Source organism: Panulirus ornatus, chromosome 20 (assembly GCF_036320965.1).
Source record: "Panulirus ornatus isolate Po-2019 chromosome 20, ASM3632096v1, whole genome shotgun sequence".
In the NCBI taxonomy this organism is placed as follows: domain Eukaryota; kingdom Metazoa; phylum Arthropoda; class Malacostraca; order Decapoda; family Palinuridae; genus Panulirus; species Panulirus ornatus.
Genome location: NC_092243.1, coordinates 39,519,200 through 39,546,582, shown reverse-complemented (window position 1 = coordinate 39,546,582; position 27,383 = coordinate 39,519,200). Strand labels below are relative to the sequence as shown.

The following is a 27,383-nucleotide window of genomic DNA, read 5'->3' as shown; positions in this document are numbered from 1 at the left end:
GACATAGAATATATAAAGAACTCTCCCTGTATCGTAAGAGCGGTGAATGATGGAGCACACTAACTGAGGACATGGCCATTGCAGACAACATACAGAAATTGAAGAAGTTGTGTAACAGATAATGTTCGAGAGTGTATCCCAACCCGTACAGTACAAATAGATAGATACAAATGATGGATGAGAAATGACCGAGAGTCAGACAAAGCCACCCACCTGACAGGAATCCTTGCCCTCTTCCTTAGCACAAACGATCCTCCTGTGCACGTCTTTCTTTTGATAGCTGGAGTCCTTACAGTCCTTGGTGGAGAGGATCCTGACGGTGACCTCTTGCAGCTGCTCCTGCAGCTGACCTCCCTCCTGGTTCCTGCCCCACCCGGCCACCGTGGCTGTGCCGTCAACAAATACATACAACTTAGTACCATATCTTCAACAAATTCTTATAATTGATATTATTATTATTATTTTTATTATTATTACTATTATTATTATTATTATTATTATTATTATTATTATTATTATTATTATCATTATTATTATTATTATCATTATTATTATTATTATCATTATTATTATCATTATTATTATTATTATCATTATTATTATTTCTATTATCATTATTATTATTATCATTATTATTATCATTATTATTATTATTATTATTATTATTATTATTATTATTATTATTATTATTATTATTATCATCATCTTAATTATCATTATTATTATTACTATTATTATTATTATTATTATTATTATTATTATTATTATTATTATTATTATAATTATTATTATTATCATTATTATTATTATTATCATTATAATTATCATTATTATATCTATTAATGTTATTATTATTATCATTATTATTATTATTATTATTATTATTATTATTATTATTATTATTATTGTTTCAGAAGTGGTAGAGGATGTGTGGATCAGGTGTTTGCTTTGAAGAATGTATGTGAGAAATACTTAGAAAAACGAATGGATTTGTATGTAGCATTTATGGATCTGGAGAAGGCATATGATAGAGTTGATAGAGATGCTCTGTGGAAGGTTTTAAGAATATACGGTGTGGGAGGCAAGTTGTTAGAAGCAGTGAAAAGTTTTTGTCGAGGATGTAAGGCATGTGTACGTGTAGGAAGAGAGGAAAGTGATTGGTTCTCAGTGAATGTAGGTTTGCGGCAGGGGTGTGTGATGTCTCCATGGTTGTTTAATTTGTTTATGGATGGGGTTGTTAGGGAGGTGAATGCAAGAGTTTTGGAGAGAGGGGCAAGTATGCAGTCTGTTGTGGATGAGAGAGCTTGGGAAGTGAGTCAGTTGTTGTTCGCTGATGATACAGCGCTGGTGGCTGATTCATGTAAGAAACTGCAGAAGCTGGTGACTGAGTTTGGTAAAGTGTGTGAAAGAAGAAAGTTAAGAGTAAATGTGAATAAGAGCAAGGTTATAAGGTACAGTAGGGTTGAGGGTCAATTCAATTGGGAGGTGAGTTTGAATGGAAAAAAACTGGAGGAAGTAAAGTGTTTTAGATATCTGGGAGTGGATCTGGCAGCGGATGGAACGTGGGCTATGGATAGAGTTGTGCGGGAGATGTTTGTGGTGTGAGGTGGTTTGATCGAGTAAGTGATGCAAGGGTAAGAGAGATGTGTGGAAATAAAAAGAGTATGGTTGAGAGAGCAGAAGAGGGTGTTTTGAAATGGTTTGGCCACATGGAGAGAATGAGTGAGGAAAGATTGACCAAGAGGATGTATGTGTCAGAGGTGGAGGGAACGAGAAGTGGGAGACCAAATTGGAGGTGGAAAGATGGAGTGAAAAAGATTTTGAGTGATCGGGGCCTGAACTTGCAGAAGGGTGAAAGGCGTGCAAGGAATAGAGTGAATTGGAGCGATGTGGTATACCGGGGTCGACGTGCTGTCAATGGATTGAACCAGGGCATGTGAAGCGTCTGGGATAAACCATGGAAAGTTATGTGGGGCCTGGATGTGGAAAGGGAGCTGTGGTCTCGGTGCATTATTGCATTAGTGCATTATCATGACAGCTAGAGACTGAGTGTGAACGAATGTGGCCTTTGTTGTCTTTTCCTAGCGCTACCTCGCACACATGAGGGGGGGAGGGGGTTGTTATTCCATGTGTGGCGAGGTGGCGATGGGAATAAATAAAGGCAGACAGTATGAATTATGTACATGTGTATATATGTATATGTATGCGTTGAGATGTATCAGTATGTATATTTGCGTGTGTGGACGTGTATGTATATACATGTGTATGTGGGTAGGTTGGGCCATTCTTTCGTCTGTTTCCTTGCGCTACTTCGCTAACGCGGGAGACTACGACAAAGCAAAATATATTTTTTTTTTTTTTTTTTTTTTGCTTTGTCGCTGTCTCCCGCGTTTGCGAGGTAGCGCAAGGAAACAGACGAAAGAAATGGCCCAACCCACCCCCATACACATGTATATACATACGTCCACACACGCAAATATACATACCTACACAGCTTTCCATGATTTACCCCAGACGCTTCACATGCCTTGATTCAATCCACTGACAGCACGTCAACCCCGGTATACCACATCGCTCCAATTCACTCTATTCCTTGCCCTCCTTTCACCCTCCTGCATGTTCAGGCCCCGATCACACAAAATCTTTTTCACTCCATCTTTCCACCTCCAATTTGGTCTCCCTCTTCTCCTCGTTCCCTCCACCTCCGACACATATATCCTCTTGGTCAATCTTTCCTCACTCATTCTCTCCATGTGCCCAAACCATTTCAAAACACCCTCTTCTGCTCTCTCAACCACGCTCTTTTTATTTCCACACATCTCTCTTACCCTTACGTTACTTACTCGATCAAACCACCTCACACCACACATTGTCCTCAAACATCTCATTTCCAGCACATCCATCCTCCTGCGCACAACTCTATCCATAGCCCACGCCTCGCAACCGTACAACATTGTTGGAACCACTATTCCTTCAAACATACCCAATTTTGCTTTCCGAGATAATGTTCTCGACTTCCACACATTCTTCAAGGCTCCCAGAATTTTCGCCCCCTCCCCCACCCTATGATCCACTTCCGCTTCCATGGTTCCATCCGCTGCCAGATCCACTCCCAGATATCTAAAACACTTCACTTCCTCCAGTTTTTCTCCATTCAAACTCACCTCCCAATTGACTTGACCCTCAACCCTACTGTACCTAATAACCTTGCTCTTATTCACATTTACTCTTAACTTTCTTCTTTCACACACTTTACCAAACTCAGTCACCAGCTTCTGCAGTTTCTCACATGAATCAGCCACCAGCGCTGTATCATCAGCGAACAACAACTGACTCACTTCCCAAGCTCTCTCATCCCCAACAGACTTCATACTTGCCCCTCTTTCCAAAACTCTTGCATTCACCTCCCTAACAACCCCATCCATAAACAAATTAAACAACCATGGAGACATCACACACCCCTGCCGCAAACCTACATTCACTGAGAACCAATCACTTCCTCTCTTCCTACACGTACACATGCCTTACATCCTCGATAAAAACTTTTCACTGCTTCTAACAACTTGCCTCCCACACCATATATTCTTAATACCTTCCACAGAGCATCTCTATCAACTCTATCATATGCCTCCTCCAGATCCATAGATGCTACATACAAATCCATTTGCTTTTCTAAGTATTTCTCACATACATTCTTCAAAGCAAACACCTGATCCACACATCCTCTACCAAAATATATATATATATATATATATATATATATATATATATATATATATATATATATATATATATATATATATATATATATATATATGTAAGCAGTGAAAAGTTTTTATCGAGGATGTATGGCACGTGTATGAGTAGGAAGAGAGGAAAGTGATTGGTTCCCAATGAATGTCGGTTAGCGGCAGGGGTGTGTGATGTCTTCATGGTTGTTTAATCTGTTTATGGATGGGGTTGTTAGGGAGGTGAATGGAAGAGTTTTGGAGAGAGGGGCAAGTATGCAGTCTGTTGTGGACGAGAGGGCTTGGGAAAAGAGTCAGTTGTTGTTTGCGCTGGTGGTTGATTCGGTTGAGAACTACAGATGTTGGTGACTGAGTTTGGTAAAGTGCGTGAAAGAAGAAAGCTGAGAGTAAATATGAATAAGAGCAAGGATATTAGGTACAGTCGGGTTGGGGGACGGATTGATTGGGAGGTAGGTTTGAATGGAGAAAAACTGGAGGAAGTGAAGTGCAGCTTAAGGAAACAGACGAAAGAAAGGCCCAACCCTTCCACATGCACATGTATATACATAAACGCCCACAAACGCACCTATACATACCTATACATTTCTACGTATACGTCCATCTACATGAAAAGACATATACATATATACACATGTACATATTCATACTTGCTGCCTTCATCTATTCCTGTCGCCACCCCGACACACATGAAATAGCGTCCTCCTCCCCCGCGCGCGCGCGAGGTAGCGCTAGGAAGAGAAAACAAAGGCCACATTCGTTCACACTCAGTCTCTAGCTGCCATGTGTAATGCATCGAAACCACAGCTCCCTTTCCACATCCAGGCCCCACAAAACTTTCCTTGGTTTACCCCAGGCGCTTCACATGCCCTGGTTCAATCCACTGACAGCATGTCGAACCCGGTATACCACATAGTTCCAATTCACTCTGTTCCTTGGGCGCCTTTCAGCTTCCTGTATGTTCAGGCCCCGATTGCTCAAAATCTTTTTATTCCATCCTTCCACCTCCATTTTGGTCTCCCACTTCTCCTCGTCCCCTCTACCTCTACGCATATATCCTCTTCGTCAATCTTTCCTCACTCATTCTCTCCATGTGACTAAATCATTTCAATACACCCTCTTCTGCTGTTTCAACCACACTCTTTTCATTCCCACACATCTCTCTTATCCTTTCATTACTTACTCGATCAAACCACCTCACACTACATATTCTCCTTCAAACATACCCATTTTTGTTCTCCGAGATAACATTCTCCCTTCCACACATTCTTCATCGCTCCTAGAACCTTGGCCCCCTCCCCCTCCCTGTGACTCACTTCCGCTTCCATGGTTCCATTCGCTGCTAAGTCTACTCCTAGATGTCTAAAACACCTCACTTCCTCCAATTTTTCTCCATTCAAACTTACATCCCAATCAACTTGTCCCTCAACCCTACTGAACCTAATAACCTTGCTCTTATTCACATTCTCTCAACTTTCTCCTTTCACACACTTTTCCAAACCCTGTCACCAACTTTTGCAGTTTCTCACTCGAATCAGCCACTAGAGGTGTATCATCAGCCTGGAGTGTTTCCAGAGACTGTGCAGGCCTGAAGTGTTTCCAGAGACTCTACAGGCCTGGATTGCATGCAGCAGTTTGCGTCCATGAGAAGTGAGTGGCTGGACAAACTGGCGTCTGGCCGCAGGGTATGATGAGAGAACTCGCTGCAGACATCTGGTTGCCATATCTATGGCTTCCCTGTCGGTGTGGTCTTCAGTGATGACACCAGTTTGAACTTATGCTCCATTACTTCCCCAGTCATCATTACAGACAGTCATGTGCTTCCACACTTGACTCGATGCACGACTGTTCAACCCTCGAGCACGTTGACACGACTCAGGCACAACGGTGCCTGGTCCATGACCCGACTCCTACGGGTCAGGTCAGTGACCACACTATCTAACTTAAAAAGAGAAGGTTCAGAGTTGGTCCAATACAAGTATTCAAAATCGTTAAAGGCTTCGATAATCTCAATCAAACGAATTACTGAAAGATTGACTCGTTTGATTTCACTCTTAGTAATGGATGTAAACTAAGTCAAAGTATTTTTTTTTCAACAGGTTTAACATATCCGATTATAGTAGTTGAAAGCAATGCTCTATATACGTTTAAGCGTAAACATTACAAATATTTCGCTTCCGATCCACGACTGACATTACAAGCTATACGATAAGTTTACAGGTCGTCCTGTGTGATACATATGCATGTCTTGCTGCTCTTACCACTCTGATTCATGAGTTTTCATCCACTGTCACAAACAGCCTCGTTAGGGTACAATGATCTCTTGCTGTTTGACCTCAGTTGTAATATCCCCAAGGACGATATCATCTTGCAAAAGATTATACCAGTCGTCTCTGGAGAGTATGGTGGATTCCCTGGCCAGCCCACATCACTGTGAACCTGGTGTGGGGCTTAGGGCGAGCTCTGAGTGGGAGGAGGAGAGTATGTAGTGAGCACTTACCCAGTTGGTTAGCGTAGGAAGACTTCCCTTCGTCCAGGCACACGGGCAGGATGTTCTCATTGTAGTCGACGGAGTTTGCCAACTTGAGGAGCGCGATGTCGTAGTGGGTCACTCTCGAGTTGTTGTACCTGTGGGGGGGGCGGGGCAGATACGTGATCAGGCGGGCTCCCTCAGCCACGCAGCACACAAGACTCACACACATGTGGGTTGTAGTGCTACGTTAGTGGTGTGTTACGGGCGGCCAGAGTTTGACACTCGTGTTGCTCTATCTCCTAACATTGTGTATATGTACCATATCTTTACTCCTATGTATGTATGTGAACACACACACACACACACACTCACACACACACACACACACACACACACACACACACACACACACACACACACACACACACACATGCACTGCCTCAATCTAATACACCGTTGTTCATTATATCACTCTCTTTATACACCCAAGGTGAATCCAGGTCTCCTTTCATCGGCTAGTCCTGAGGGGAAGGATGAAGACGTGGGCTGTGTGTCATTCAGCCGCCGCGCCCAGGATGCGACCCCAGGCTGGCCCGTGTTGACTAATGGTGAGTAACACTATTGCCTGTTCAGTGTATTTGCATTTCATATATTGCTGTTGACGGTTAGTTAGCCTTCTATTATGATCAGATGGTAAACAAAGAAAAAAACAGAAGGAATGTAGATCTAGTCAAATGCAAGTGATGGTAAGGTTTGTATGTGTTGCAGGAGGAAATGATTCATGTGTAGGGCACAAGGAGCGTCTGCGGCCACCACCGCTTCACCAAACATGCTTCATTTGTTTCTTTGTTTTCGGGCGCCTGGGTGTTGCTCCTGGTTGTCACGCTCATGGTTGTCCAGCCTCACGACACACCCGGGCTATACCATACATGACAACCTCCTCCCTCCCTCCCTCCCTCCCCACCAGCAAGTAACAAAACGCCTGGAGATAAAGTAACGACGTAACATATTTACCCGATAATTGACTGGTAAAACTAGTCAGGACGAAGTGATTGAGAACAAGAAGAACAGATCTTGAAGTGGTTTTCGTAAGCCTAACACCCGCGACTATGAACAAGATGAGATGAAAGAATTGCACAGAGAATTTTTAACAAGATAACGCACAAATGAAATGATGAGTCGTACATGAGATGTATCGACAAGTCGTACATGGGATATATCGGTAAATCGTACGTAGGATGTATCGGTAAATCGTACGTGGGATGTATCGGTAAGTCGTACATGTGATGCATCAGTAAGTTGTACCTGGGATGTATCGGTAAGTCTTACCTGGGATGTATCAGTAAGTCGTACCTGGGATGTACCGGTAAGACGTACCTGGGATGTATCGGTAAGTCTTACCTGGAATGTATCAGTAAGTTGTACCTGGGATGTATCAGTAAGTCGTACCTGGGATGTTTTAGTAAGTCGTACATGGGATGTATCAGTAAGTCGTACATGGGATGTATCAGTAAGTTGTACCTGGGATGTATCAGTAAGTCGTACCTGGGATGTTTTAGTAAGTCGTACCTGGGATGTATCAGTAAGTCGTACATGGGATGTATCAGTAAGTTGTACCTGGGATGTATCGGTAAGTCTTACCTGGGATGTATCAGTAAGTTGTACCTGGGATGTATCGGTAAGTCTTACCTGGGATGTATCAGTAAGTCGTACCTGGGATGTATCGGTAAGTCGTACCTGTGATGTATCAGTAAGTCGTACCTGGGATGTTTTAATAAGTCGTACATGGGATGTATCAGTAAGCTGTACTTGGGATGTATCAGTAAGTCGTACCTGGGATGTATCAGTAAGTCGTACCTGGGATGTTTTAGTAAGTCGTACATGGGATGTATCGGTAAGTTGTACCTGGGATGTATCAGTAAGTTGTACCTGGGATGTATCAGTAAGTCGTACCTGGGATGTATCAGTAAGTCGTACCTGGGATGTATCAGTAAATCGTACCTGGGTTGTATCAGTAAGTCATACCTGGGATGTTTTAGTAAGTCGTATCTGGGATGTATTAGTAAGTCGTACCCGGGATGTATCAATAAGTCATACCTGGGATGTATTAGTAAGTCGTACATGGGATGTATCGGTAAGTCGTACATGGGATGTATCAGTAAGTCGTACCTGGGATGTATAATAATCTTCATCACGGACACCTCCAGGGCCCCCGAGCTGCTCCTGCTGGACTCGCCCAATCGGACGCGAAGCTCCTCCGGCCGGCGGCTGCAATAACAGGGTCTTCAGATTACACCTTAACTCACATGTGTCAATTTACATATACACAAGAGCTATGGTCCCGTTGTTGTGTTACTGGAAACATGATATTTTCTAACATGAGCATTATATTGATATCAGGCAACTGGGCACCATTTCTAGGTATTAACAATGATCTGATACAACATTGATATTCTTTGACCCTGAGATATTGTTGTTACATCATATCTTCTTACTCTTCGTGAATGTATTTATGCGTTCGCCAAACTCTCTCGCAGCAAAATGTAGCTTCAGTTTCCCTCCTTCCCTCATTTCTTTACTTCATTTTGTTATGTCAGTGTAGAAAAGGATGAACTGTCTACCATTTTACCTCTAGTAGGCTTTAACAACATGTTAATATGGCCGTCCATGAAACCGATCAAGCCTCAGTCTTCGCCAGTCATCCGTCCTGATCTCCCAGTCTCTCCAGGACCAACCAGTTTTCTGTGTTAACTTAGTGATCCTCGGAGACAGTCTAGCCTCCCAGAATACCAGCCTCAATACTAGTGGTTGATTAACATTTCAAGTTGATATTTGGTAGAAATATAGTGGTTCCTCCTTATTGTAACTTTAGATAGTCTTCAATGTACGTCCAGCTACCCCAAGTCACAATTTAGCTATCGTCAGTGATTGCCTAGCCGAGCCGTCGTCTGTAAGTGCCTCCGTCAGTAGCACCATAGCCTAGGATTAACTAGCAGGTGTCCATTGGCAGCCTAACAGCCCAGGCGTTAACAGGTGGGCCAGAGGCATCACCAGACCCATTTGTGGCTTCGCTTCTACACTTGGTATTTTAAGTAGGAAGTTCGCTTCTTAGTACTAGCATGACTGGACCTATTGTCAACATAATAACAGCCAAACTGTTCTGCTCTTGTCAGCAAAATAACCTTCTCTGATAACCTACCAAACACCCTGGGGTGGACCAGCTTCTATTAACATCTCTAACAGCTTCCCAACCTCTCCCAGCAGCAGCCTAGCTTCTCAGTGGTTGTCTAAGTTTCAAAGAGGATTCATGCAATATATAAGCACAACTCCTTCATGGCCGCTACAGAGCTACTCCCACTTGCATACAATAATGCCAGCAGTAGTCTAACAGCCCCTGTGGAAATCTTGGTACTACCTAACCCCCCTCCCTCCCCCATAACTAGCCTAGCCCGTATTTATCAAAGCTCCGTAACTAGCCTAGTTCCTATTTGTCGATCCCCATAACAGCCTAAGCACACCCGGGAACTATCCTATTCGTTACCAGAAGTAGCTTAGCCATCTAAGCAGTATCGTTAGTATTCTCCCCAGTCTAGGTAGCTTAGCATGATCTTATTGTCAGCCAAGCCAGCCACGTTGGCATTTAACCGTTCCAAAGCAACAGCACCAGGCGTTTCCAGTAGCAGTTTAGCATTTCCCAACAGCAGAGTTAGGTAAGCAGCCTAGTCGGCCTAGTGGAAGCTCCCTCACTTGCACTCGTTAGTTTTCATGAAACCAGTGATGGATGACGCGAGCCGATCCCTTTTTTTTTTTTCTTTGGTGGGGGTGGGGGGAGGGGGGGATTTTTTTCCAGTTGTTAACAGTGTGTTCACGTCCACCAAAGGCTTAACTTTCCCCAGTTGCAGCCCAGCCATTACTGGCGTCAGTGTTCCCAGTGCGTAGTTCCTGCAACGCCCCAGCAGGTGAGGACTCACCCGTAGAGACAGTGAGCAGCGGTGATAATGAAGCAGTCGTTGATGATGGAACCGCCGCAGAAGATGAAGTTACTTCGTTGATCTTTGATGCCTGCCATCCACGGGAAATTCCCAATATCCGTCTGTTCCCCGCCCACTATCTTCGTATTGAATCGCAGTCCGCACCCTGCAGGTGGTGAGGGCAGCTAGGTCAGTTTTGGTTTTAACATTCAAGAATTTAGGGACCAAGAAGTGTATGGCAGCAGGTCACCTGGAATTGTTTGGTTAGTTACATTAATAATCATACTTTGAGCCCAGGTAACTTTAGTAGATCACTGTTAGTAAGGATGGATGTTAGCCAGGGTGAGCAAGGTGTAGGTGACAGACTAATTTAGATTGGTGTAGGTAAGCCAGCCCATATGAGTTAACCCAGCTGTGAAGGTCAGGTTATTAAGACTGAATCGGTAGGTCGACCAAGGAGACTGTTGTCCGTCAACTGAAATGAAGACATTGTGTCATCCAAGTTGGATGTGAAAAGTCCGCCAAGATGGATGTGGATGTGGTGGGTGAATATTAAGGTGGAGATAGATCAACCCAGTGGGTGTAGCAGTGCGACCAGAGTTGTGTCAGTAAGTCAACTAAGATGGATATAGAGGATCAACCAAGACAAGGGTCGTTGAGCTATGAATTTTGAAGCACATCAACTAGGGTGGGGGAGACAGTACTCTACCTCCGTATTCCCTGCATGTCGTAGGAGGCGACTGAAGGGGGCGGGATCGGATAGTGTAGCGAGGGGTAATGTAGCGAGTGGTAGAGTAGCGAGGGTAGTGTAGCGAAGAGTAGTTTAGCAAGGGGTACTCACGACAGGAGGACTTCTGGGTCAAGCTGGGCCGTACACTGTGCAGCACGGCCCCGGGGAACACGCTGCTGCTGTTGCTGCTTTCTCCCCCGTCACTTGCTGGACCTTCGTTCGCAGACGTTGCGTCACCGCTACCTGTTGTGTTGCTTTCAGCCGTTGCTTCGCTCGCAGTGGTTGTATCGCTTTCAGCCGTCGCGTCGCTCGCTGCCGTTGTGTCGCTCGCAGCTGTTGCGTTGCTCTCAACCGTTGTGTCGCCTTCAGCAGTTGCGTCGCTGGCAGCGGTTGTGCCGCTTTCAGCCGTTGCGTCGCTCGCAGCTGTTGCGTCGCTGGCAGCGGTTGTATCGCTTTCAGCCGTTGCGTCGCTCGCAGCCGTTGCGTCGCTAGCAGTCGTTGCATCGCTCGCAGCTGTTGCGTTGCTCTCAACCGTTGTTTCGCCTTCAGCAGTTGCGTCGCTCGCAGCGGTTGTATCGCTTTCAGCCGTTGCGTCACTAGCAGTCGTTGCGTCACTCGCAGCTGTTGCGTTGCTCTCAACCATTGTGTCGCCTTCAGCAGTTGCGTCGCTCGCAGCGGTTGTGTCGCTTTCAGCCGTTGCGTCGCTCGCAGCCGTTGCGTCGCTCGCAGCTGTTGCGTCGCTCGCAGCATTTGTATCGCTTTCAGCAGTTGCGTCGCTCGCAGCTGTTGCGTCGCTCTCAGCCGTTGCGTCCCTTATAGCCATTACGTCGCTGCCACCTGATGTGTTGCTTTCAGGTGTTGCGTCGCTGTCAGCCGCTACTTCGCTTGCTGCCGTTGCGTCGTTGTCACTTGTTATGTCGCTTTCATCTGTTCCGTCGCTCTCAGTTGTTCCGTTGTTGTTAACGGTTGCGTCACTGCCGGCCGTTGCGTCACTGCCGGCCGTTGCGTCGCTGCCAGCCGTCGCGTCATTTTCAGCTGTTGCGTCATTCTGAAGCATTGTGTCGCTGCCAAACGATGTCTCGCCCTCAGACGCTGCGTTGCTGTCGGCCGTTGCGTCGCTCTCAGCCGTTGCGTCGCTCTCAGCCGTTGTGTTGCCATTAACCATAGAGTCACTGTCATCCACTGTGTCGTCGCTAGACACCGTATCCCTTTGAGCTGTTACGTCGCTGCCAACTGTGACGTCGCTGTCCGTCGCTGCGTCAGTTTCAGTGGCTGTGTCGTTAGATCCTGCAAGAAAATTCGTCTTTGAGTCACATATAGTGTGGGTATTACATGACTATATGCTGTAGGTGCTAGTAAGAGTTAATGTGTGTCACATGACTAAAGTTCCTATTACTGTAGGCCTGCAACCAGCGTTGTAGGCTTGCAACTAGTGTTGTAGACCTGCAACCAGTGTTTTAGGTCTGCAACCTGTGTTGTAGACCTGCAACCAGTGTTTTAGGTCTGCAACCTGTGTTGTAGACCTGCAACCAGTGTTTTAGGTCTGCAACCAGTGTTGCTTGCAACCAGTGTTTTACGTCTTCAACCATTGTTTTTGACCTGCAATTAGTGTTGCATGCCTGAAGCACGGGTTGTATGCTTGCAAACCAGTGTTGTAGGCCTGCAACCAGTGTTGTAGACCTGCAACCAGTGTTGTAGGCCTGCAACCAGTGTTTTAGGCCTGCAGCCAGTGTTGTATGTCTGCAACCAGTGTTGTATGCTTGCAACCACTGTTTTAGACCTGCAACCAGAGTTGTATGCTTGCACCCAGTTTTGTATGCTTGCAACCAGTGTTGTATGCCTGTAGCCAGTGTTGTATGCCTGCAACCGGTGTTGTAGACCTGCAACCAGTGTTGTATGCCTGCAACCAGTGTTGTATGCCTGTAACCAGTGATGTATAGCTGCTACCAGTTTGGTATGCCTGTAACCAGTGTTGTATGCCTACAACCAGGTTTGTATGCCTGTAACCAGTGTTGTGTGCCTGCAACCAGTGTTGTAGGCCTTCTAAAAGTGTTAGAGGCCTTTGACCAGTTTTGCAGGCTTATGACTAGTGTTGCGGACCTTCGTCCAACAGTGTAGGCCTATTACTGGTGTTGTAGGCCTTGGACCAGTGTTGTAAGCCTAACGTTATAGGCCTTCGACTAGTGTTGTACGTCTATACCAAATGTTGTAGGCCTACGACCAGTGTTGTAGGAATACGACCAATGTTTTAAGCGTACAACCATTATTTTAGGCCTTCGAGCAGTGTTGTAGGCGTACGACCAACGGTGTAGGCCTACGACCAGTGTTATAAGCATTCGACCTGTGTTGTTGGTCTTTGACCAGTGTTGTATTATTTAGGTCTGGCTGGTATCAGGTCGTGGTTAAATTTGTGTGGTATCAGGTGGTAGTTAGGTCTAGCTGGGTCTATATAATTTAGCACACTCTTACAGTCTCCTTTCTTAAAAGATTATGACACATGTCTATTGTACCCCCGTGGTATTTCACCTTCCCCCAGCAACATCTAAACCGACCAACACACCCAGTGCATCTGCACCCATGTTCAGCACACGTCATAAGGAACATGAGCCTTGTACCGGATTGGGACATATAGTCTTGTGTGGTACATATAGTGTGAGTACTTCACCAACCTCCTCCCACCATCCCATCTCTGCCTGTGGTGTCGGGTCATCACCCACAGTAGACACACACGTCTCGTCATTCAACAGCTCCTCGTGTATTTGGACGTCATCCTCCAGACGTGTCAGCCTGACTGGCTTCTCTCAAGCTGACGATTTACCCCGATGATGATGATGATGATGATGATGATGATGATGATGATGATGAGTCTATACGATATCTCCAGCCTCATGTACAATATCTCCTGCCTCATGTACAATATCTCCTGCCTCATGTACAATATCTCCTGCCTCATGTACAATATCTCCTGCCTCATGTACAATATCTCCTGCCTCATGTACAATAACTCCTGCCTCCTGTACAATAACTCCTGCCTCATGTACAATAACTCCTGCCTCATGTACAATATCTCCTGCCTCATGTACAATATCTCCTGCCTCATGTACAATATCTCCTGCCTCATGTACAATATCTCCTGCCTCATGTACAATATCTCCTGCCTCATGTACAATATCTCCTGCCTCATGTACAATATCTCCTGCCTCATGTACAATATCTCCTGCCTCATGTACAATATCTCCTGCCTCATGTACAATATCTCCTGCCTCATGTACAATATCTCCTGCCTCATGTACAATATCTCCTGCCTCATGTACAATATCTCCTGCCTCATGTACAATATCTCCTGCCTCATGTACAATATCTCCTGCCTCATGTACAATATCTCCTGCCTCATGTACAATATCTCCTGCCTCATGTACAATATCTCCTGCCTCATGTACAATATCTCCTGCCTCATGTACAATATCTCCTGCCTCATGTACAATATCTCCTGCCTCATGTACAATATCTCCTGCCTCATGTACAATATCTCCTGCCTCATGTACAATATCTCCTGCCTCATGTACAATATCTCCTGCCTCCTGTACAATATCTCCTGCCTCATGTACAATATCTCCTGCCTCATGTACAATAACTCCTGCCTCATGTACAATATCTCCTGCCTCATGTACAATATCTCCTGCCTCATGTACAATATCTCCTGCCTCATGTACAATATCTCCTGCCTCATGTACAATATCTCCTGCCTCATGTACAATATCTCCTGCCTCATGTACAATATCTCCTGCCTCATATACAATATCTCCTGCCTCATGTACAATATCTCCTGCCTCATGTACAATATCTCCTGCCTCATGTACAATATCTCCAGCCTCATGTACAATATCTCCTGCCTCATGTACAATAACTCCTGCCTCATGTACAATAACTCCTGCCTCCTGTACAATATCTCCAGCCTCATGTACAATAACTCCTGCCTCCTGTACAATAACTCCTGCCTCCTGTACAATAACTCCTGCCTCATGTACAATAACTCCTGCCTCCTGTACAATAACTCCAGCCTCATGTACAATATCTCCTGCCTCATGTACAATAACTCCTGCCTCCTGTACAATAACTCCTGCCTCATGTACAATATCTCCAGCCTCATGTACAATATCTCCTGCCTCCTGTACAATAACTCCTGCCTCATGTACAATAACTCCTGCCTCCTGTACAATAACTCCAGCCTCATGTACAATATCTCCTGCCTCATGTACAATATATCCTGCCTCCTGTACAATAACTCCAGCCTCATGTACAATATCTCCTGCCTCATGTACAATATCTCCTGCCTCATGTACAATATCTCCTGCCTCATGTACAATATCTCCAGCCTCATGTACAATATCTCCTGCCTCCTGTACAATAACTCCTGCCTCATGTACAATAACTCCTGCCTCCTGTACAATAACTCCAGCCTCATGTACAATAACTCCTGCCTCCTGTACAATAACTCCTGCCTCCTGTACAATAACTCCTGCCTCATGTACAATAACTCCAGCCTCCTGTACAATAACTCCAGCCTCATGTACAATATCTCCTGCCTCCTGTACAATAACTCCTGCCTCCTGTACAATAACTCCTGCCTCATGTACAATATCTCCAGCCTCCTGTACAATAACTCCTGCCTCCTGTACAATAACTCCTGCCTCATGTACAATAACTCCTGCCTCCTGTACAATGACTCCAGCCTCATGTACAATATCTCCTGCCTCATGTACAATATCTCCTTCCTCCTGTACAATAACTCCAGCCTCATGTACAATATCTCCTGCCTCATGTACAATATCTCCTGCCTCCTGTACAATAACTCCTGCCTCATGTACAATAACTCCTGCCTCCTGTACAATAACTCCTGCCTCATGTACAATGACTCCAGCCTCATGTACAATATCTCCTGCCTCATGTACAATATCTCCTTCCTCCTGTACAATAACTCCAGCCTCATGTACAATATCTCCTGCCTCCTGTACAATAACTCCTGCCTCATGTACAATAACTCCAGCCTCCTGTACAATGACTCCAGCCTCATGTACAATATCTCCTGCCTCATGTACAATATCTCCTTCCTCCTGTACAATAACTCCAGCCTCATGTACAATATCTCCTGCCTCATGTACAATATCTCCTGCCTCCTGTACAATAACTCCTGCCTCATGTACAATAACTCCTGCCTCCTGTACAATAACTCCTGCCTCATGTACAATAACTCCTGCCTCATGTACAATAACTCCTGCCTCATGTACAATAACTCCGGTCATAGACTGAAGCATTACATGATCACCATTGCCCCGGGGAGGCACCATGCGTTGATGGTCTGTATTTCCACGTTGCTGTGTGTGAGGATACGACCAGCGGGCGACGATGAGCCTGTGTGTGTGTGTGTGTGTGTGTGTGTGTGTGTGTGTGATCCGGGTATGCTCAGTCACGTGATGGTCTGGGTCATCATACTGGTTATACTCCAGGACCCTGTACAGTCTCCGGGACCCTGTGTCCCCCCTAGTCTGTCCCAACCTGCTTGATATCCTCCGTTATAACCAGGTATTACACCACCTGTGTCATGGCTGGGTCTCGTGTACCGTGTTCAGTGTTCCGTTATTGTTATCTACTTTATATTTGTTCTTGTTCATTTACATTCTTTCGTAGGCTCGTAAATCATCAGCACCGTTATGCAGTCTCTCTCTCTCTCTCTCTCTCTCTCTCTCTCTCTCTCTCTCTCTCTCTCTCTCTCTCTCTCTCTCTCTCTCTCTCTCTCTCTCTCTCTCTCTCTCTCTCTCTCTCTCTCTGTTGCCCTTACTTTTCCCGTTGTGTGTCGTGTGAGTGGGTCAGTGTGTCGGGTCCGAGAGCCACAGTGTCGAGGTAACACCTCTGTACACAGAGCCAGGTGTCATGTGTCACACAGCCAGAGAAGCTCTGATGACACTGACAACCGGGTGCGTCCATGAAGGCTGTCCTGCCACCTCAGACTGTACACAGATCACGAGGGTCATGTATCGTGGCACCACCCCAGACCACGAGGGTCATGTATCATGGTGTACTATGTCACATCACCCCAGACCACGAGACACATGTATCATGGTGTACTATGTCACACCACCCCAGACCACGAGGGTCATGTATCATGGTGTACTATGTCACACCACCCCAGACCACGAGGGTCATGTATCATGGTGTACTATGTCACATCACCCCAGACCACGAGAGACATGTATCATGGTGTACTGTGTCACACCACCCCAGACCACGAGGGTCATGTATCATGGTGTACTATGTCACATCACCCAAGACCACGAGGGTCATGTATCATGGTGTACTATGTCACATCACCCCAGACCACGAGAGACATGTATCATGGTGTACTATGTCACATCACCCCAGACCACGAGGGTCATGTATCATGGTGTACTATGTCACACCACCCCAGACCACGAGACACATGTATCATGGTGTACTATGTCACATCACCCCAGACCACGAGAGACATGTATCATGGTGTACTATGTCACATCACCCCAGACCACGAGGGTCATGTATCATGGTGTACTATGTCACACCACCCCAGACCACGAGGGTCAGGTCATGTATCATGGTGTACTATGTCACATCACCCCAGACCACGAGAGACATGTATCATGGTGTACTATGTCACATCACCCCAGACCACGAGGGTCATGTATCATGGTGTACTATGTCACACCACCCCAGACCACAAGGGTCATGTATCATGGTGTACTATGTCACATCACCCCAGACCACGAGAGACATGTATCATGGTGTACTGTGTCACATCACCCCAGACCACGAGAGACATGTATCATGGTGTACTGTGTCACACCATCCCAGACCACAAGGGTCAGGTCATGTATCATAGTGTACTATGTCACATCACCCAAGACCACGAGGGTCAGGTCATGTATCATGGTGTACTGTGTCACACCACCCCAGACCACGAGGGTCATGTATCATGGTGTACTATGTCACATCACCCCAGACCACGAAGGTCATGTATCATGGTGTACTATGTCACATCACCTAAGACCACGAGGATCAGGTCATGTATCATGGTGTACTGTGTCACACCACCTCAGACCACGAGGGTCAGGTCATGTATCATGGTGTACTATGTCACATCACCCCAGACCACGAGGGTCAGGTATCATGGTGTACTATGCCACACCACCCCAGACCACGAGGGTCAGGTCATGTATCATGGTGTACTATGTCACATCACCCCAGACCACGAGGGTCATGTATCATGGTGTACTATGTCACACCACGCCAGACCACGAGGGTCGGGTCATGTGTCATGGTGTACTATGTCACATCACCCCAGACCACGAGGGTCGGGTCATGTATCATGGCGTACTATGCCACACCAACCCCAAATACATACAGGGCAAGGTGGTGGCACGTGTCACCCTGTGTCGTGGCACACAGTCACGCTGCCTCAGAGTGTACACACACAGCGGCATGTGGCATGACGTGAGTCAGAATTACGTTATGTGCTGGTGAGGTCAGGTCTGAGCCGGGGGGGGGAGTTAGTGTGGAATATCCCCCACAAACCCCCACGTACAGATGTGGGTCTTGTCACCCTGATGTCCCCAGGAGGGCCTGTACTCTCCCTCTGGTGGTCTTCCTCACTCTCAGACGGTGGACCTTTCCCCGTGATGTCCCCAGGAGGGCCTGTACTCTCCCTCTGGTGGTCTTCCTCACACTCAGACGGTGGCCCTTTCCCCGTGATGTCCCCAGGAGGGTCTGTACTCTCGCTGTGCTCTCTGGAGACACTGCTGCTAACAGTAGGTTGACAGACGTGTTCCGTCTGCCTTCCCCTACAGTGAGTTGTGTCTCTGGCCTGGTGAACACCACTGTGTGGCCTGTTGAGCCATGATCTGACCACCCTTACGTATGAGGTCCCTCCCTCTGGCCTGATCCCTGAGGGTCGGGTGAAAGCTAGGACAGCATATCCAAGGGACGTGGGGTCCTACTCAGGGTCCGTCTGGTGCAGGTGTGGAGGGTCAATGGCACTGTGGAAGACCACGGGTGCAGACCCGGACCTAGGGATCATATACCAGGTAAAGACGCGTTATTTACTGATGCTGACAGTTAGTGAGTTGGTGAAGGTGTTCTGCAGGTTCCTGCCATCTGCTGGCTCACGTGGGGCTGGAACCTGCCACCCGAGGCTTCACGTGGGGCTGGAACGTGCCACCCGAGGCTTCACGTGGGTCTGGAACGTGCCACCCGAGGCTTCACGTGGGTCTGGAACGTGCCACCCGAGGCTTCACGTGGGCTGGAACGTGCCACCCAAGGCTTCACGTGGGGCTGTAACCTGCCACCCGAGGTTTCACGTGGGGCTGGAAACTGCCACCCAAGGCTCCACGTAGGGCTGGAATCTGCTATCCGAGGCTTCGCATGGGGCTGTAGCCTGCTGCCATATACTTCACATGGTTTTGAAATTGGCACCACATGTTTCCCATGGGGCTGGAACCTGCCACTAGATGATCCACATGGGACTGGAGCCTTCCACCACATACTTCACATAGGGCTGGAGCCTGTCACCCGATGCTTCACTTTGGGTTGGAAGCTGCCACCAAGCTTCACATGGGTCTGGAAACTGCCACCAGATGCTTCACGTGGCTGTAGCATGCCACTATATGATTCACATGAGGCTGGAACCTGCCGCTAGATGCTTCAAACAAGGCCGGAACCTGTCACCTGATGATTCACATGGGTCTGGAACCTGCCACTAGATGCTTCAACAAGGCTGGAATCTGTCACCTGATGATTCACATGGGGCTGGAACCTGCCACTAGATGCGTCAACAAGGCTGGAACCTGTCACCTGATGACTTGCACGGGGTTAGAGGTTGCCATCACAAGCTTTGCATGGTGCTAGAACCTACCACTGAATGCTTCACATGGGTCTGGAACTGCCACTAGATGCTTCACATGGTGTTAGAACCTGCCACTAGATGCTTCACATGGGGCCGGAACCTGCCACTAGATGCTTCATACGAAGCTGGAACCTGCAATTAGATGCTTCACATGGGGCCGGAACCTGCCACTAGATGCTTCATACGAAGCTGGAACCTGCAATTAGATGCTTCACATGGGGCTGGAACCTGCCACTAGATGCTTCACATGAGGCTGGAACCTACCACTAGATGCTTCATATAAGGTTGGAGCCTACCACTAGATGCTGTACATGGGACTGGAACATAACGCTAATTGTTCTGCATTTGAATGAAAATTGCCACTGGATCCTTCACATCGGGATGGAACCTGCTACTAGATGCTTCACATAGGACTGAAATCCTCACTAGGTGCTTCACAAGGGGGTGGAACTTGCAATCAAATGCTTCACATGGGACTGGAACCCGCAACTAGATGCTTCACATAAGGTTGGAACCTATCATTAGATGCTTCATATGGGGCTGGAACCTACCGCTAGATGCTTCACATCGGACAAGGTCCTGCACATAGATGCTTCACATGAGACTGGAAGTTGCCTCCAAGGTGCTGGAAACTGCCAATAGATGTTTCACATGGCGTTTCAATCTGCTGCTGGTTCAATCACATGGTTACCTCCCACTAGACGCTTGACAAGGTGCCGGAACTAGTTACTGTACGCTTCACACTGGGCTATAGGGCTGGAACCTGTTGCCAGATGCTTCACATGGGACTGACATCTGTCACTAGATGCTTCACATGCGGCAGGTCCCTGTCACTAGATGCTTCAAATGGGACTGGCACCTATCACTAGATGCTTCACATGGGGCTGGTCCCGGTCACTAGAAGCTTCACATGGAGCTGGCACCTATTACTAGATGCTTCACGTGGGACTGGTCCCTGTCACTAGATGCTTCACATGGGGCTGATCCCTGTCACTAGATGCTTCACATGGGGCTGAGACCTATCACTAGACACTTCACGTGGGTCTGTTCCCTGTCACTAGATGCTTCACATGGGGCTGGTCCCTGTCACCAGTTGCTTTACGTGGGGCTGATCCGTCACTAGATGCTTCACGTGGGGCTGGTCCCTGTCACTAGATGCTTCACATGGGGCTGGCACCTATCACTAGATGGTTTACATGGGGTTGTTCCTTGTCACTAGACGCTTCACATGGGGCTGGCACCTAGTACTAGAAGCTTCACATGGGGCTGTTCCCTGTAACAAGATGCTTCACATGGGGCCGGTCCCTGTCACTAGATGCTTCACATGGGGCTGGAACCTATCACTAGAAGCTTCACATGGGGCTGTTCCCTGTAACAAGATGCTTCACATGGGGCTGGTCCCTGTCACTAGATGCTTCACATGGAGCTGACGCCTATCACTAGATGCTTCACATGGGGCTGGTCCCTGTCACTAGATGCTTCACATGGAGCTGACGCCTATCACTAGATGCTTCACATGGGGCTGTTCCCTGTCACTAGATGCTTCACATGAGGCTGGTCATTGTCACTAGATACTTCACATGGGGCTGTTCCCTGTCACTGGACACTTCACATGGGGCTAGCACCTATTACTAGATGCTTCACATGGGGCTGGTCCCTGTCACTAGACACTTCACATGGGGCTGGCACCTATCACTAGATGCTTCACATGGGGGTGTTCCCTGTCACTAATGCTTCACATGGGGCTGGCACCTATTACTAGATGCTTCACATGGGGCTGGTCCCTGTCACTAGACACTTGACATGGGGCTGGCACCTATCACTAGATGCTTCACATGGGGCTGGCACCTATCACTACATGCTTCACATGGGGCTGGCACCTATCACTACATGCTTCACATGGGGCTGACACCTATCACTAGATGCTTTACATGGGGCTGTTCCCTGTCAATAGACAGTTCACATGGGGCTGGCACCTATTACTAGATGCTTCACATGGGGCTGACACCTATCACTAGATGCTTCACATGGGGTTGGCACATATTACTAGATGCTTCACATGGGGCTGGCACCTATCACTAGATACTTCACATGGGGCTGGCACCTATCACTAGATGCTTCACATGAGGCTGGCACATATTACTAGATGCTTCACATGGGGATGGCACCTATCACTACATGCTTCACATGGGGCTGGCACCTATCACTACATGCTTCACATGGGGTTGGTCCCTGTCACTAGATGCTTCACATAGGGCTGGTCCCCGTCACTTAAAGCTTCACATGGGCTGGCACCTATCACTGGACGCTTCACATGGGCTAGCACCTATCACTACATGCTTCACATGGGGCTGGTCCCTGTCACTTAGATGCTTCACATGGGGCTTACATTAACATAGCATGACCTTAGAATTCCCTCCTCACTTACTGCACAAGTATTCCTTATGTTTCTACTTTTCTTTCGTAATATTTGAATTCCTAACTTTAAGACAAAGGGAATTGGTGGTTGTCAGTTATCACGTTTATAGTATACGGTACTTGGAACTGACTTAGATATGGAGACGATAGTGATGTAGACAGTTTGCACCTAAACTGATCATGCCTTGTTTATGTATGCAAATGTATGCCACATAATGTGGTTGGTAACAGCTGATCAGTGTCCACTTGTGGTGGTAGGTCAGGAATGTGATTTGTTCGTGGTTGAGATCGTGAGGTGCGCTGAACACACGGCCTCCCAGACCAAGTGGGTTTCGAGCCTACGCTTGATCTCCAACCAATCTTAAATGTTAAGGACTTAAGGTGAAGAGAAATTAGGATGTGGAGGACTTAAGTAAGGTAATGAGAACATGTGGAGTGGAGGCACTGACCTGTACGATCAAGGTGGAGGCTGGGTGGAGGGACGTGTCCTGGGATGATGGGACTGCCCTGCTCCGCGTTGTTGTGGATGGTGTCTGCGTCAGGCGGGGGAGGTGGTGGCGCCCCATTTAGGGTTGGCCTTACTCCAGGAACCCTTACCGCTCCAGAGCCTGGGTTGTCCATGTCAGGCAAACCCGAGTCTGCTGCTGAGTCTAGGCTATCCTGGGGCATTCCCATGTCTGCTGCTGAGTCTAGACCACTCTGGGACACTTCTATGTCTGCTGCTGAGTCTAGGCTACTCTGGGACAGTTCTGTGTCTGCTCCTGTGTCTGGGCCGCCTTCATGCGTCCCTGCGTCTGCCTCTGAGTCTAGACTACTCTGGGACAGTTCTATGTCTCCTCCTGTGTCTGGGCCACCTTCACCTGTCCCTGAGTCTGCTGAGTCTAGGCTACTCTGAGACAGTTCTATGTCTGCTGCTGAGTCTGGGCTACTCTGGGACAGTTCGATGTCTGCTCCTGTGTCTGGGGCACTTTCAGGCGTCCCTAAGTCTGCTGCTGAGTCTAGACTGCTCTGGGACAGTTCTATGTCTGCTCCTGTGCCTGGGTCATTTTCAGGCGCCCCTAAGTCTTGTGCTGAGTCTAGACTACTCTGGGACAGTTCTATGTCTGCTCCTGTGTCTGGGCCACCTTGACGCGTCCCTGAGTCTGCTGCTGAGTCTAGGCTACTATGGGACAGCTCTATGTCTGCTGCTGAGTCTAGACTACTTTGGGACAGTTCTATGTCTGCTCCTGTGTTTGGGCCACCTTCAGGCGTCCCTGAGTCTGCTGCTGAGTCTAGGCTGCTCTGGGACAGCTCTATGTCTGCTGCTGAGTCTAGGCTACTCTGGGACAGTTCTATGTCTGCTGCTGAGTCTAGACTACTTTGGGACAGTTCTGTGTCTGCTCCTGTGTCTGGGCTACTCTGGGACAGTTCTGTGTCTGCTCCTGTGTCTAGGCTACTCTGGGACAGTTCTGCGTCTTCTCCTGTGTCTGTGCCACCTTGACGCGTCCCTGAGTCTGGGCTACTCTGGGACAGTTGTATGTCTGCTCCTGTGTCTGGGCCACCTTCAGGCATCCCTGAGTCTGCTGCTGAGTCTAAGCTACTCTGGGACAGTTTTGTGTCTGCTTCTGAGTCTGAGCTACCCTGGGGCATGCCTGTATGTACTCCTATATTTGTGCTACCCTGAGTCAACTCTGTGTCTGCTCCTGAATCTGTGCTACCCATGTCAGGCATCCCTGTGTCTGCCTCTAGAGCTAGGCTGCCCTGCGGCATCTCCGTCTGTGCTTCAGAGTCTGGTCTACTCTGAACCGAACCCGTGTCTATTCCTGTGTTTGGGCTTACCTGAGATAACTCTGTTTCTGCTCCTGAATCTGGGCTACTGTGCGGCATTCCTGCGTGTGCTCCTCCTGATTCCTCGGGAGACTGTGGCTTCGAGTCGTCAGGGTAGAGCGGGTCGAAGATGCTGATGGGATCGCGGTCGAACCAAGTACTGAGTCCGTCATCGCCTGGTTGTGGTGGCTCGGGTCTGGTCATGAAGATTCTTTCGTCGTCCACGTAAACGCCACCGGCCTCCTCTAAGGCGATGTCGCCGGGGGAATACTTTACAGGGGTAATATCGGAATCAGCTTCCGGGGTGGCCGCTATCTCTGGGTCTCCTCTGGTTAAGGGGAAATCTGTAAGGATAGAGTGGATGTTCTGAGGAATGTCTTGGTCATCGGTGGGGAGTGTATGAGGTTCATCATTTTTCAACACCACTTTCACCTGCTCCTCGCCCTCACTGTCACCCTGGACAGTGCTTGATATTACCGCTGGCGTCTTGTCTTCAGAGTCCAGCTCAGGCTGCCAAACACTGCTCTCTACTTTGTCGTTTTCATAATACGTTACTGATGATGCAAGTTGTTGGTCGTCCAGCTGGTCGACTTGTGAATCTTCATCGTTGACATGTGCTGTAGCATCATCATTTCCGCCCATATCTTCTGAGAATGTTATAGTGGTAGTTTCCAAGGCTTGGGAGACATGATAATATCCCTCACTGTCGTCAACACTGTTATCAGCAGCGTTAAGATGTGTGGCATGTGTCACAGTTTTCTCGTCCTGGACATTGCTGGCTGAATCTATTGCTTCGTCAAACATAATGTCGAGGAGGTCTGACATTGCCTGGTTCAGGGCAAGTTGATCTTTTTCATCTGCAGCAGCTTGCATGGTTTCCTCCTCCTCTTTCATCATGAGATCCTCTAACTTTTGCGCCAGAACTTCGTCCAGATCATTATCAATTGTGCCCTCAGAAGGGGCTTGTGTAGTGCGCGAGAGGTCATCTTCCTCGTCGTAGTCTGATAACATTGTTATCTTTTCATCCAGCGTCACCTGAGGCGTTGAAGTTACCTCACCAAATTCCTGTGTGTTACCCAAGTCAGTTGCAGGTTGTTGTTGGGCTGGCAGGACAGTCACCGTCTCGAGCCAGTTAACTGTCTCGTATGGAATGTTGGAATGATGGTCGTCGCCGATGGGATCCAGAGCCAGATTTGAGCTGCTGCTGTGGGAATCCTGCGTCGCACTGATCAAGCTGTCTTGACCACTGCTTTGGGTTTCGTCCTGTGAAAACAAGGAGTAACCCTCTGTACTCCAGAGGTTACTGAAGCTGGTTACTTGCTCCTGGTTGTCAATATTCTCACTTTGGTCATACAGTTTGTCAGGTGTTACCGGGAGAACGCTACTGGGATTATTATTTCCGAACGAGTTGAAGTCTTCGTGGTTGATGGCTATGGCATCATGCTCGCCGGGGTCCTTGGGTACTATATGCATCACGGACACACCAGTGAAGCCGTCTGCGTTGGTCATGACGGGCGGGCGGTCGCCGGGGCGGGCAGGCTGTTGGACGCCACCGTCAGAGTAAACATGTAGACTCTCCGAGTTTGGTATGGGCGGCAGCAAGGGCGGGAAGGGAACGTCATTTATAGGGGCTCGGTCATTGAGCTTCCCACCAACTGTCTTGTGGCTGAATGACGTCACAATATTGTGGATCTTTTGTGACACTTGAGTGAAGTCTGGCGTCTCGACGGCGTAGTAATAGGGTTGATTGTTGTCTTGAGGTCGTTGTGGTAAGTTCTGGCTCTGCAGGTACAGTCCCCCAGCCTCATCGATCGTGATTGGTGGTGGGCGGTGGCTGAAGGTGGTATGCTGCTCTGGTGGTGGCGGCATTGCCTGCTGCAGTCCCGTCATCACGTTGATGCTCAGCGTGCCGTCAGAGGTCGTCATGAAGTCAGTATTGGAGGCCACTTCTTCCTCAGAGTCGAGGTCGTCATGCAATGGAGCCCAGGTCGTCATGCCGCTGTGTTCCTCCTCCCATGGGGGATATTTCGTCGCCAGTTCCTGGCTCTGGTTGCTGACCTCACTCACTTTAGAGTTGCCCCCTGATGTGGCACCGCTGCCCCGACGGAAGGGCATTCCCTTCCGTAGGTGCGCCAGGAGCGGGGAGTTGTAGCCCAGGGAGGACGTGTCCACCATGATGGTGGTGCCACCCAGGGTGTACGGCACCAAGGTGGCCCACACCCCCTCCAACATCACCACACTCGCCCACAAAACTGGAATGAACTTCATTTTTCTATATAGTCTGTTTTGGTCGATCAGATTATTTCATAATATTCGTAAGACTTTGATTATTGATAGAACATTATCAACACTACAGTTCTTAGTAGTAGCAGTAGCAGCAGCAGCACAAGTACTTTAGTCAAACCTTCAGGACACTTTTCTATTGGCGACAAACATAGAACATACGATATTCACAGTACGTGTCTTACACCTGGTCCAGTACGGGCAGCAGACGACACCCCAGACACTTGTAGCAGTAGCACAGGCCGGTACACCTGGTCCAGTACGGGCAGGCAGCAGACGACACCCCAGACACTTGTAGCAGTAACACAGGCCGGTACACCTGGTCCAGTACGGGCAGGCAGCAGACGACACCCCAGACACTTGTAGCAGTAACACAGGCCGGTACACCTGGTCCAGTACGGGCAGCAGACGACACCCCAGACACTTGTAGCAGTAACACAGGCCGGGCAGGCAGCACAGTGCGCGCTCGCGTGTGTGTGTGTGTGTGTGGCCGGGGTGAGGACCTGGCCAGCTCTGACCCACTGCCGCCGTGATCATGTACCACACCTTCCTCACACCACCACCGCTCTCCCTTAACCCCTCCTCCATACCACCTCCACCCTCCAACACTGCCACCACCACCACGCAACCACCGCCTTTCATCACCAGGACCTCCCTACCGTCACACTACTGTCACCTTCACCCTCACACACTGCCACGTCCTTCGCCTTACACAACTACCACCAACAGTCTCCCTCACACTATCTCCACCATCAACTTACACAGCTACCACCAACAGTCTCCCTCACATTATCTCCACCATCATCTTACACAGCTACCGTAGACAATCTCCCTCACACTATCTCCACCATCAAATTACACAGCTACCGCCAACAATCTCCCTCACAATATCTCCACCATCAACTTACACAACTACCACCAACAGTTTCCCTCACACTATCTCCACCATCAACTTACACAACTACCACCAACAGTTTCCCTCACACTATCTCCACCATCAACTTACACAATTACCACCAACAGT

General features: G+C 48.0%; 1 protein-coding gene across 1 annotated transcript; it reads right to left on the bottom strand.

The window, feature by feature from the left end:
* On the bottom strand, positions 1-26,880 carry LOC139755953 (uncharacterized). Its single transcript, XM_071674763.1, has 6 exons — positions 22,720-26,880; positions 11,032-12,207; positions 10,191-10,356; positions 8,389-8,487; positions 6,247-6,374; positions 1-386 (listed from the first exon to the last, which is right to left on the bottom strand). The coding sequence occupies exons 1-6, from the start codon at positions 26,342-26,344 to the stop codon at positions 196-198; spliced, it is 5,385 nt and encodes a 1,794-aa protein (XP_071530864.1). The 5' UTR covers positions 26,345-26,880; the 3' UTR covers positions 1-195.
* Between the last annotated feature and the right edge of the window lie 503 nt (positions 26,881-27,383).

Coding starts and splice junctions, on each gene's coding strand:
- LOC139755953 (XM_071674763.1), bottom strand. CDS start 26,344: ATGAAGTTCATTCCAGTTTTGTGGGCGAGTGTGGTGATGTTGGAGGGG. Junction 8,488..10,190: donor GCTGCTCACTGTCTCTACGG/GTGAGTCCTCAC, acceptor CTGTTATTGCAG/CCGCCGGCCGGAGGAGCTTC. Junction 6,375..8,388: donor AAGATTATTATACATCCCAG/GTACGACTTACT, acceptor CCCCCCCCACAG/GTACAACAACTCGAGAGTGA.